This window comes from Salvelinus namaycush, chromosome 7, assembly GCF_016432855.1.
Source record: "Salvelinus namaycush isolate Seneca chromosome 7, SaNama_1.0, whole genome shotgun sequence".
NCBI lineage: Eukaryota > Metazoa > Chordata > Actinopteri > Salmoniformes > Salmonidae > Salvelinus > Salvelinus namaycush.
In genome coordinates, this window is record NC_052313.1 from 15,102,423 (window position 1) to 15,115,458 (window position 13,036).

General features: G+C 41.0%; 1 protein-coding gene across 1 annotated transcript; it reads right to left on the minus strand.

Moving 5' to 3' along the window:
- Positions 1-644: 644 nt before the first annotated feature.
- Positions 645-5,310, minus strand: LOC120051013 (tripartite motif-containing protein 16-like). Its single transcript, XM_038997587.1, has 7 exons — positions 4,735-5,310; positions 4,026-4,121; positions 2,146-2,379; positions 1,897-2,044; positions 1,740-1,756; positions 1,595-1,637; positions 645-1,493 (listed from the first exon to the last, which is right to left on the minus strand). Exons 1-7 carry the CDS (start codon positions 5,308-5,310, stop codon positions 985-987), a joined length of 1,623 nt encoding a protein of 540 aa, XP_038853515.1. The 3' UTR covers positions 645-984.
- Between the last annotated feature and the right edge of the window lie 7,726 nt (positions 5,311-13,036).

The following is a 13,036-nucleotide window of genomic DNA, read 5'->3' on the forward strand; positions in this document are numbered from 1 at the left end:
TATTGTCTTTCTCTCTTTTTAAGTCAACCAACAGTACTCACCGCATGTTATGCACTGCAGTGCTAATCTAGCTAGCTGTAGCTTATGCTTTCAGTACTAGATTGATTCTCTGATCCTTTGATTGGGTGGACAACATGTCAGCTCATGCTGAAAAAGCTCTGATAGGTTGGAGGATGTCCTCCGGAAGTTGTCATAATTACTTTGTAAGTTTATGGAAGAGGATGAGAACCATGAGCCTTCTAGGTTTTGTAATGAAGTTAATGTACCCTCCTGCTACTCCATGGTGCTACCTTATAGAGTGCTGTTGAGGTATTTTAATCAATAATTTGGTGACGTGAATATATTTAGTAGAGTTTTATCCAAAAAATATAACTTTTTAATGTTTTACCATTTTATTTTTTATGAAATTCGCTGAGGAGCATGGTCCTCCTCTTCCTCCTCTGATGAGCCTCCGCTGTACTGTATGTATGTAAATGGTGTGTATAGACAGTATGGACAGTATGTGAATCGAAAAGGTGTATACAGCAGTAGTTATATAGGATGAGCCATGACTAGAACGCAGTATATATATATCAAGTGGGTAAAACAGTAATAAACATTAGTCAAGTGACCAGGGTTCAATGACTATGTAGATAGGACAGCGGTCTCTAAGGTGCAGGGCAGAGTATCAGGTGGTAACCAGCTAGTGACAGTGTTCGGGGAAGGTTACCGGGCAGAGGCCAGCTAGTGATGACTGTTTAACAGTCTGATGTCCTGGAAATAGAAGCTGTTTTTCGGTCTCTCGGTACCAGCTTTGATGCACCTGCCTCTGAGTGTCCTTTAACTGTCTAGTTTGTTTTGTTCTGACTTATAAACGTTGTGAAATAAATAAAATAACTAAACATATGATCAATAATTACCTGTAAATCTAGTGCCCGAAATCGGGCACTGTAGTCTTAAGAGGATAAAGCTTGTCTGTATTCTCATCAAAGTGAATGACTGTGTCTATGTCAGTATATTCACAGATCCATAATCGAAACCGAACCCAGGATAGAGGGGTTCAGTGAATGGGGTCTGGACTCTGTGGAGGAGCGTCATTGTGTCAGAGACACTGTAGAAGGACAGAGTTCCTGCCCTGTGGTCCAGGTACACTCCTACTCTGGTGGAAAGGGGGACACATATGGCAGTCCGTTTACCATTGTACCAGAAAGAGCAGTCAAAGGCACCACACTCCAAACACCAGGCCTGATTACTGGCTCCAAACCAATCCCAGGCTCTCCTGTTTATCCCTTTATATGAGACAGCTATATAAACCTCCACCCCGGTCCACTCTACCTCCCAGTAGCAGGCTCCAGACAGACCCTCTCTACACAACACCTGGCAGCCATTGGTAAATCTGTCTGGATGGTCAGGATAAAGCTGGTTGTTGTTACTCTGTGTTACCTTTCTGTTCCCCTCAGACAGACACAGCATTTTATGTGCTGTGTTGGGATCCAATGTGAGCTGGCAGGAATCTGAGAATGAAGACAAAACAACAGGTGAAATGTATGTGTGCGTCCAGGAGTTTGTGTGTGTAGTATATTAATGTGTATTGTACAGTATGTTCTTTATTCACATTCCAAGAACTCCTCTCTGGTCTTGGGTTCAGGCCTCGTCTTCTGACAGGTGGTGTCATTCCAATGTGATGCTAATCCACCAACCAACTGTCTAGACTGAGTTTGGCCAAATGACGGAAGACAACGGGGCTCAGAAGGTCGAACAATGTGGACTTTTGTCACTATGGAGACACAGGAAATCAAGTATCACTGTTTCAATACTGATAATGACAAAAACATTATAGTAATTCAAGGGGCTCAGTAGTTGAAAGAGGTTTAGGTAATTGGTTTAGTATTATCAACGACCAGATATGTTACCTACTTTTTACAGAGATTTTGGCAATTTCCGCAGAACATATATTTTCAACTTTACTTTTCAGCCCAGAGACTGATTTCTTTACATCCTCAAAGGAGATGTGGTGGTTGACAGTGATGCTGGGTAATAGAGGGACATAGAGAGACTGGAAATACTACAGAGACAAATCAGAAAAAAGATGATTGTTGAGAAATACAAACGCTTCATTTTCAGCAGTAACACCTGATGCTGGGGACAGAGAGTCATTGATATCACCTGGAGGAATTGGATGTTGTCTTCTGTGTGTGAGAGCTGCTCCAACTCGGCCTCTCTCCTCCTCAGCTCAGCCATCTCCTGGTCCAGTTGCTTCAGCAGTCCTTCAGCCCGACTCACTTCAGCCTTCTCCTGGGCTCTGATCAGCTCTTTCACCTCAGAGCGCATTCTGTCAACGGAGCGGATGAGCTCAGTAAAAATCCTCTCACTTTCCCCCACTGCTGCTTGTGCAGAGCGCTGTTAGGAAACACAGAAAGAGAGGAGAGGTTTCATATTTTATTTTAAATATCCTTTATTTAAATAGGCAAGTCAGTTAAAACTTCTTACGGCTGAGATCCTGTTAACGGTTATCGACTTGACAACAGCCAGTGAAAGTGCAGGGCGCCAAATTCAAACAACAGAAATCTCATAATTAAAATTCCTCAAACATACAAGTATTTTACACCATTTTAAAGATAAACTTGTTGTTAATCCCACCACAGTGTCCGATTTCAGAAAGGCTTTACGACGAAAGCACACCATCTGATTATGTTAGGTCAGTACCTAGTCACAGAAAAACACAGCCATTTTTCCAGCCAAAGAGAGGAGTCACAAAAAGCAGAAATAGAGATAAGATTAATCACTAACCTTTAATGATCTTCATCAGATGACACTCATAGGACCTCATGTTACACAATACATGTATGTTTTGTTCGATAAAGTTCATATTTATATCCAAAAATCTTAGTTTACATTGACGTGTTATGTTCAGTAAGGTTTTGCCTCCAAAACATCCGGTGATTTTGCAGAGAGCCACATCAATTTACAGAAATACTCATAATAAACATTGATAAAAGATACAACTGTTATACATGGAACTTTAGATAAACTTCTCCTTTGGGCAGTATTGAGTAGCTTGGATGAATAAGGTGCCCAGAGTAAACTGCCTGCTACTCAGGCCCAGTTGCTAAAATATGCATATAATTAGTATATTTGGATAGAAAACACTCTTGAATGATGTCTGTGTGTATAACAGAACTCATATGGCAGGCAAAAACCTGAGAAAAAATCCAACCAGGAAGTGGGAAATCTGAGGTTGGTCGTTTTTCAACGTATTCCCTATTGAAGATACAGTGGGATATTGGTCATGTTACACTTCCTAAGGCTTCCACTAGATGCCAACAGTCTTTAGAACCTTGTTTGATGCTTCTACTGTGAAGTGAGGGCGAATAAGAGGGGAATGGGTCAGGGCTCTGGCAGAATGTCATGAGCTCGTGACGCTTGTTCATGTGAGAGTTAGCTCTGTTCCATTACATTTCTACAGACAAAGACATTCTCCGGTTGAAACATTATTGAAGATTTATGATAAAAACATCCTAAAGATTGATTCTATACTTCGTTTGACATGTTTCTACAAACTGTAATATGACTTTTCGTCTGATCTTTCGCCTGGACTTGCACGCGCGTCGTGAGTTTGGATTGTGTACTAAACGCGCGAACAAAAAGGAGGTATTTGGACATAAATGATGGACTTTATCGAACAAATCAAACATTTATTGTGGAACTGGGATTCCTGGGAGTGCATTCTGATGAAGATCATCAAAGGTAAGTGAATATTTATAATGCTATTTCTGACTTCTGTTGACTACACAACATGGCGGATATCTGTATGGCTTGTTTTGTTGTCTGAGTGCCATACTCAGATTATTGCATGGTGTGCTTTTTCCGTAATTAAAAAAAAAAATCTGACACAGCGGTTGCATTAAAACCTCTTATGGCTGAGACGGACTAAGATCCCGTTAACGGGATCGATTTGACAACAAGCCAGTGAAAGTGCAGGGCGCCAAATTTACTTTAGAGAGGGCTATCTACTAAGTAAATACATCTAAATGGTCAACACTCACCTTGAGTGACTTCACAGCCTGTCTCACCTCATGCATCTCTTTCTGTCTCTTCTGGATTCTCTGTTTGGATTCCTTATTTTTCTCTCCCACCTTCCTCTGGGGGGGAAAAAACTATGTCAATCCAATGTTAATGTGCACAAGTGACTCTGGCTGTGTTTACACAGGCAGCCCAATTTTACCCTTTCTCCACAAATTGGTCTTTTGACCAATCATATCAGATATTGTTCAGAGCTGATCTAATTGGTTAAAATACCAATTAGTGGGAAAAAAATATCAGAATTGGGCTTCTTGTGTAAACATAGCCTCTGTCTTACTGAGAACAGCTCAAACTTTATGATTGGTCAAAGTCCATGCCTTATGAAAGTCACATGCATGTCTGTATGCGCATGACCGTTCATGTGTTTTCTTGGGTCTCCTGCGTGCCAAAAAAGAGCATTAACTCAAAGCCTAGGCATTAGCTCAGGGAGCCAATGCAACTCCTCATGTCTCAGTCAAGGTTACACATAATGTGAATGTGGTCATCAAACCACCAGTTACATGTATGCGTGCATATTCACCAGCTTAAATCTTTGGGGTGTTTGCTGTTTTCAATTTCAAAGCCAGGTCTATACGGTACATATATATACAGTTGTGACTAATATTCAGTCATTACTAGTATTCTCATTGTGATGCTCTAAATGAGCAACTATTACAGAGTTGTTGTCCTTACCTGTCTCTCAGTCCTTTCTGATTCAGCTGAGACTGTATCATGGCCTTTATGTTCATCCATTGTACACAGATAACAGATAAACTGCTGATCGGTACGGCAGTAAATCTCCACCAGTTTGTCATGATGAGAGCAGATCTTCTCCTCTAGTTGTGTGGAGGCTTTGACCAGCTTGTGCTTCTTAAAGGTAGGAGATTCATAGTGAGGCTGGAGGTGAGTCTCACAGTAAGAGGCCAGACACACCAGACAGGACTTGACAGCTTTGAGTTTTCTCCCAGTGCAGACATCACACGCAACATCTCCAGGTCCAGCATAATGGTGAGTAGGGGTACCAGCTTTGAGTCCTGTCTTCTTCAGAGTCTCCACCAATTCAGAAAACATAGTGTTTCTGTTCAGAACAGGCCTTGGGGTGAAGGTCTGTCTGCACTGAGGGCAGCTATAGACACCCTTCAGATCATCCTGATCCCAGCAGTCCTTAATACAGCCCATACAGTAGCTGTGTCCACAGGGAATAGTCACCGGATCCTTCAGTAGATCCAGACATATTGAACAACTGATTGAGTCCATGGCTGCTGACATTGTGGTGCACACACTAACAGACTGAGCCGATTGAGAAATGTTATGTTTGTGTGGGAATATTTCCTGATTGTCTGTATGTACTCTGTACCTGTGTAGGGTGTGGCGTTGGACAAAGACTAGGAAGATAGTTGATATCTCTTTAGTGGTGTTGGGGCTGTGCTTTGCCAAAGTGGGTGGGGTTATATCCTGCCTGGTTGTCCCTGTCCAGGGATAACTTTGGATGCCCCCCCGTCAGTCTCCAGTATCTATGCTCCAATAGTCTGAATGCCGGGGGGCTAGGGTCAGTCTGTTATATCTGTTGTAATTCTCCTGTCTTATCTGTTTACCTGTGTGAACTTAGATCCCTCTAATTCTCCCATATCCCAGAAACATCAGGGGTTCAAACTTTAGAACCCAGTTCCTACATTTGAATATATACATTGATTTAGTCAAACAAAACTATGCTACATTTGATCTCTGGGGCCCTTAGGATGACAATTCAGAGCAAGATTACTGAATTAAAGTACATTATTTACCTTCAGAGGTGAATGTATCAAACCAGTTGCCGTGATAAGTGTTTTGTTGTTGCGCACTCTCCTCAAACAATAGCATGGTATTTTTTTCACTGTAATAGCTACTATAAATTGGACAGTGCAGTTAGATTAACAAGAATTTATGCTTTCTGCCCATATAAGACATGTCTATGTCCTGGGAAATGTTCTTGTTACTTACAACGTCATGCTAATCACATTAGCGCACGTTAGCTGAACCGTCCCGAAGGAGGAACACAGATCCCGTGAGTTTAAATGTACATGGAGAGCTAACATTAATGATATGCATGTCAATCTCTCATGGCTCAAAGTGGAGAGATTGACTTCATCACTACTTTTTTTTGTAAGAAGTGTTGACAAGCTGAATGCACCGAGCTGTCTGTTGAAATTGCTAGCACACAGCTTGGACACCCATGTATACCCCACAAGACATGCTACCAGAGGTCTCTTCACAATCCCCAAGTCCAAAACAGACTATGGGAGGCCCACAGCACTGCATAGAGCCATGACTACATGGAACTCTATTCCACATCAGGTAACTGATTTAAGCAGTAGAATCAGATAAAAAAAAACAGATAAAATTACACCTTATGCAACAGCGGGATTGTGAAGGGACACACACACAGGTACAGACACACCAGTGGAGGCTGGTCACTTGAAAAATTGAGGAGGATGGGAGACGGAACACACAGAGACCACAAAGTGTCTTTCAAAAATCATCAAAGACGAATTATTTTAACCTAAAGCATTTAATAAAGACATTTATAGTACACTATTATGGGGAATAGGAATGAGAGGGCCACTTACAGTGTTGGAAAGGGATCACAGCAGTGATTGAATGAGGGTATGAGGCATGGGTTGAGGTGTTCAGAGGCTTGACCAGTGCAGGACAGAAATTTACTGGGAAGACAAAAAAACAATAACACTACACAGTTAGACAAAAGAGCTAAGAATGAGTTAGTCCAAGCAAGGAGTAAAATCTTTGATGTGTAGTAATGTGCTTGTGTATGTGATTGACTCCACATACAGTAATGAGAGAAAATTGATAGGGGTATTCACAGTGCTTGGAAGGGAAACATTCAATGTGCCAGTGGATGAGCTGGCACATGAGAAGTCATGGCTTCAGTTCATGTCAGGAGAAAGTTGATAATGGTAGTGGAGTGGAGTAGTCATCACCTTTTAATCAGGGAACATGAGAGGACTTAGCTGTAAATACAAATAGCAGATACATTCCATTACAGCTGTCCTGTTGAAAAACAAAGGATTGTCCCACTAAGCGCAAACCAAATGGGATAGTGTATCGCTGCAGAATGCTGTGGTAGCCATGCTGGTTAATTGTGCCTTGAATTCTAAATAAATCACAGACAGTGTCACCAGCAAAGCACCCCCACACCATCACACCTCCTCCTCCATGCTTCATGGTGGGAACCACACATACGGAGATCATCCATTCACCTACTCTGCATCTCACAAAGACACGGCTGTTGGAACCAAAAATATCAAATTTGTATTCATCAGACAAAGGACTCACTCGACTCACTCGGTTCAAGTCCGGGCTCTGGTAGGGCCACTTAAGGACATTCAGAGACTTGTCCCGAAGCCACTCCTGCATTGTCTTGGCTGTGTGCTTGGGATCGTGGTCCTGTTGGAAGGTGAACCGTCGCCCCATTCTGAGGTCCTGAGCGCTCTGGAGCAGGTTTTCATCAAGGATCTCTCTGTGCTCCGTTCATCTTTCCCTCGATCCTGACTAGTCTCCCAGTCCCTGCTGCTGAAAAACATCCCCACAGCATCATGCTGCAACACCCTGCTTCACCTTAGGGATGGTGCCAGGTTTCCTCCAGATGTGACGCTTGGCATTCAGGCCAAAGAGGTCAATCTAAATTAGATTTTCTTATCCACATCAGGAGACCACTTTTGAGATCTTTTTGAGTTTACATTTTTGGTTGTAGTAATCCTTTATTTCCAGTGTTCACCAGCAAGAGGCTGTTGTTTAGCTGTTTTTGTAGTGCACATGTGATGGTAGAGTTTAAAAAACAAATACCCACTGGATTGATGCAAATAATCATGATATCATTCTACCAGCTAACGTAAGGTACTTTGTAGCTGACATTTACTGTAATTGAGAAGGTTTTTGGGGAAGCGTTCCCATCTACTAGAGACTTTTCATTAGCAACATCGCTAATGGCTACACAAAGTGGTAGATGTGCACACCTCACATACACAGACGCCCCTTGTTATCTTCCTCCGAATCTGGCTCTAGCTTTTGAAGCTTTTGAACAGTTGGGTCTATTAGCTAATATGACCTCTATGATCCCATTCCTGAAAACTAAAACTCTTCCGAACACGTCATAATATAGTCACAAAATAGAATGTATGTACCTTTCAATTAAAATTATAATTATTTTTCATTTTAGTCTGTTTTTCACCACAGTGCATTTCTGAAGTGCTGGTTTGAATGTTTCAATAATGTGTATTCTTCATTTAGGAGATCAAAAGACCAAGCCATGCAATTGAGATTTTGTAAATACAGAAGAATACCATATAAAATTTTAACCCATAATTTAAAGGATTGTATTTAGTACAAATAATTCCCTAAGATCTATACCTCAGCTGAATCTGGTAATGATTGTTGTAGCTGTTGAGCAAGTTGAGGAGACTGAATTACTTGCTGTTAAAACTTAGATCGTTTTTTGACTCCACACTCCACATTCCACAAAACAAGTCCTGCAGGCTCTAGTTTGATCTTCTCTTGATTATTGTCCGGTCATATGGTCAAGTGCTGCAAAGAAGGAAATAGTTAACCTCTAACGCCTCACAAACCCGGATCCGGGATCCCCCCCATCACAAAAGCTGACTAGCATAGCCTAGCCTAAAGTTACAGGGATATCATAAAATAAAATGTTCATGAAATCACAAGTCCAAGACACCAAATGAAAGATACAGATCTTGTGATTCAAGCCATCATCTCTGATTTTTAAAATGTTTTACAGGGAAGACACAATATGTAAATCTATTAGCTAACCACGTTAGCAAAAGACAACACTTTTCTTACTCCACCATTTTCTTACTGCATCAGTAGCTATCACAAATTCGACCAAATAAAGATATAAATAGCCACTAACCAAGAAACAAACCTCATCAGATGACAGTCTGATAACATATTTATTGTATAGCATAGGTTTTGTTAGAAAAATGTGCATATTTCAGGTATAAATCATAGTTTACAATTGCAGCCCCCATCACAACTATCACTAAAATGACTAGAATAACTACAGAGACCATCGTGTATTAGCTAATTACTCATCATAAAACATTTCTTAAAAATACACAGCGTACAGCAGATGAAAGACACAGATCTTGTGAATATAGCCAATATTTCAGATTTTCTAAGTGTTTTACAGCGAAAACACAATATAGCGTTATCTTAGCTTACTACAATAGTCAGTCACACAGTAGCATTGATTCAAGCCAAAAATAGCAATAACGTTATAAACCACCAAACGCTATTAATTTTTTCACTAACCTTCTCAGAATTCTTCAGATGACAGTCCTGTAACATCATATTACACAATGCATATAGTTTGTTCGAAAATGTGCATATTTAGCCGCACAATTCGTGGTTACACAACGTGTTTAGTGGGCAAAAAATCAAGCAATCTGTCCGGCGCCATTTTGGAAAGGCACCTAATCTTATCGAAAACTATTCATAAACTTGACTAAAAAAATACAGGTTGGACAGCAATTGAAAGACAAATTAGTTCTTAATGCAATCGCTGAATTACATTTTTAAAATTAACCTTACTGCGCAATACTGGGTACAATACAGGGTGCGATAGCGCAACGCTACACGGAAAATAATGGCGTCTAATACATTTTACCTTTTCAACAGAACAACGTTTTATCAGCATAAATAGTACTTACTATTAGCTGAACTCCCATCAGAATCTTGGGAAAGGTGTCCGTTGGCCAAAAGAATCGTTGCTGGGTTGGAGAATGTTTCCTTTGACGTTGCAATTAGCAGTACAGAATGGCATTCGAGAGAGAGATACCCAAGTTCCTACAGCGCCATGGAAATAAATACCTGAAAATCGCAATATACTGACATAAACTGGTATAATTCGGTTCAAAATAACAAGATTATGATGTCTTTAAAGCCTATAGCGAATAAAAACAGAGCCGGATACATCTAGGAGCTAAAACCAGAGGTTCTAAAAAGACATGCCAAGACCCTTTCTGCGTCAGCACGAAGTCCCAAAAGGCCGGACACCTCGGTTCCAACCAATTTATAGACTTTCTGAACCGTGTAGAAACTGCATTTCAACTCTCCCTATTCACTAACAGCCAGGGGAAGGCGTATGCAGTGCATCTCAACCAATAGAAGACAGGCAAAGTTAAAGACAGGTCTCAGAGCAGATGATAAAATTTGCCATTCTCACACAGACATAGGAAAAGTGCTCTAAGTCGAGTTCTGTTTCACTTACAGACATAATTCAAACGGTTTTAGAAACTAGAGAGTGTTTTCTATCCAACATTAATAATAATATGCATATTGTACGAGCAAGAATTGAGTACGAGGCAGTTTAATTTGGAGACCAATTTGTGCTATGTCGAAATGGCACCCCCCTAGTGGCAAGAGAGCAGCAGTAAAATAACAATAGCGAGACTATATACAGGGGGTACAGAGTCAATGTACGGGGGCACCGGTTAGTTGAGGTAATATGTACATGTAGGTAGAGTTATTAAAGAACTTCTTCTCGATCGGTGTCCCTTCCACGGGACGGTTGAGCTAACGTAGGCTAATGCAATTAGCATGAGGTTGTAAGTAACAAGAAAATTTCCCAGGACATAGACACATCTGATATTGGCAGAAAGCTTCAATTCTTGTTAATCTGACTGCACTGTCCAATTTACAGTAGCTATTACAGTGAAATAATATCATGCTATTGTTTGAGGAGAGCGCACAATTTTGAACATGAAAAGTTATTAATAAACAAATTAGGCACATTTGGGCAGTATTGATACAACATTTTGAACAGAAATGCAATGTTTCATTGGAGCAGTCTAAAACTTAGCACATACACTACTGCCATCTAGTGGCCAAAATATAAATTGCACTTGAACTGGAATAATGCAGTATGGCCTTTCTCTTGCATTTCAAAGATGATGGTACAAAAAAATACACAAGAACGGTTAGTTTTTTCTTTGTATTATCTTTTACCAGATCTATTGTGTTATATTCTCCTACATTCCTTTCACATTTCCACAAACTTCAAAGTGTTTCCTTTCAAATGGTACCAAGAATATGCATATCCTTGCTTCAGGGCCTGAGCTACAGGCAGTTAGATTTGGGTTTGTCATTTTAGGCAAAAATTGAAAAAAAGGGGCGGATCCTTCTGCTACCGCTTCCGTGCAGTAGCAGAGAGAACAGTCTATGACTAGGGTGGCTGGAGTCTTTGACAATTTTTAGGGCCTGGATGACAGGAAGCTTGGCCCCAGTGATGTAATGGGCAATTCGCACTAGCCTCTGTAGGGCCTTGCGGTCAGAGGCCGAGCAGTTGCCATACCAGGCAGTTATGCAACCAGTCAGGATGCTCTCGATGGTGCAGCTGTAGAACCGTTTGAGGATCTGAGGACACATGCCAAATCTTTTCAGTCTCCTGAAGGGGAAAAGGTTTTGTCGTGCCCTCTTCACGACTGTCTTGGTGTGCTTGGACCATGTTAGTTTGTTGGTGATGTGGACACCAAGGAACTTGAAGCTCTCAACCTGCTCCACTGCAGCCCCGTCGATGAGAATAGGGGCATGCTCGGTCCTCTTTTTCATGTAGTCCACAATCATCTCCTTTGTCTTGATCACGTTGAGGGAGAGGTTGTTGTCCCTCCACCACATAGGCTGTCTCGTCGTTGTTGGTGATCAGGCCTACCACTGTTGGGTCATCGGCAAACTTAATGATGGTGATGGACAGCCAGGAGGGGACTGGGCACGTACCCCTGAGGGGCCCCTGTGTTGAGGATCAACGTGGCGGATATGTTGTTACCTACCCTTACCACCTTTGGGCGGCCCGTCAGGAAGTCCAGGATCCAGTTGCAGAGGGAGGTGTTTAGTCCCAGGGTCCTTAGCTTATTGATGAGTTTTGAGGGCACTATGGTGTTGAACGCTGAGCTGATACACACATATCCAAGATGGCTCAAAGCTGTAATTACCAACAAAAGTGCTACTACAAAGTTCTACACACACATGTGCGCACACACACGCACACGCACACGCACGCGCACGCACGCACACACACGCACACACACACACACACACGTTAATGTTTTAAATGTATGTAAATTGTGTTCTCTTGTATGTAATGTCTTTTTCTTTATGTGTCGGACCCCAGTAAGACTGGTTGTCGTCATTGGCGTCGGCTAATGGGGATCCTAATGAAATCAATGGTTGTCTGCAATTTCTGGCATATACTAGTCACAACCATTTCAGCTTTTCAGCCATTTCACAACATTGACGACTGGACAATGGTAACTTTTAAATATCCATTTGAAGATACATTCTTTATTATCAAGTGTCAATAGCAATACGTTCAAGATCAAGTTTTATTAAAACCTATCCAGCGCTTAGCATTTTTTTCATGTGATCATAGTTTAAACCACTTATCTTATTTAAATCAGGCAGAATGGTAACTACTGTATCTTTACTGTCCTCAATAGCAGCACTATAGTCTGCTTGGTGTATGCATGTCCTTAATTGATAATCCTATGTGCATTTATCTCGTTACCTTTAAAATAATGAGAGATGCGATTGGGATTAGGTTTAAATCCTAGCTCTGTACTACTCCAAACACCAGTGCTCTGCCTACCTTACTATAGTCTCGTAAACTATGCATAGTTTGCCACCTGGTGGACTAAACGATCAACACAAATCTGAACTGAACTATACAGCACAGATTCATTGCTGCTTGTTTAAATACTTATTGTGAAAATATCAGTTTTACTGAAATATTAAGCACTAATTTATGGTAAAGTATGTTTTTCCAAAATGTGAAAAACAGAATAATAATTGAAATTCTATTACTATTTCAACTTAGTCTCAAAGACTGGGTTTTATTCATGCCTAACACTGATCATATGTTTGAATAGTATCAAACACATTAGTCTGTGCAAATGAGAAATTACAAAGAGAGTATTTATGATTATGATGT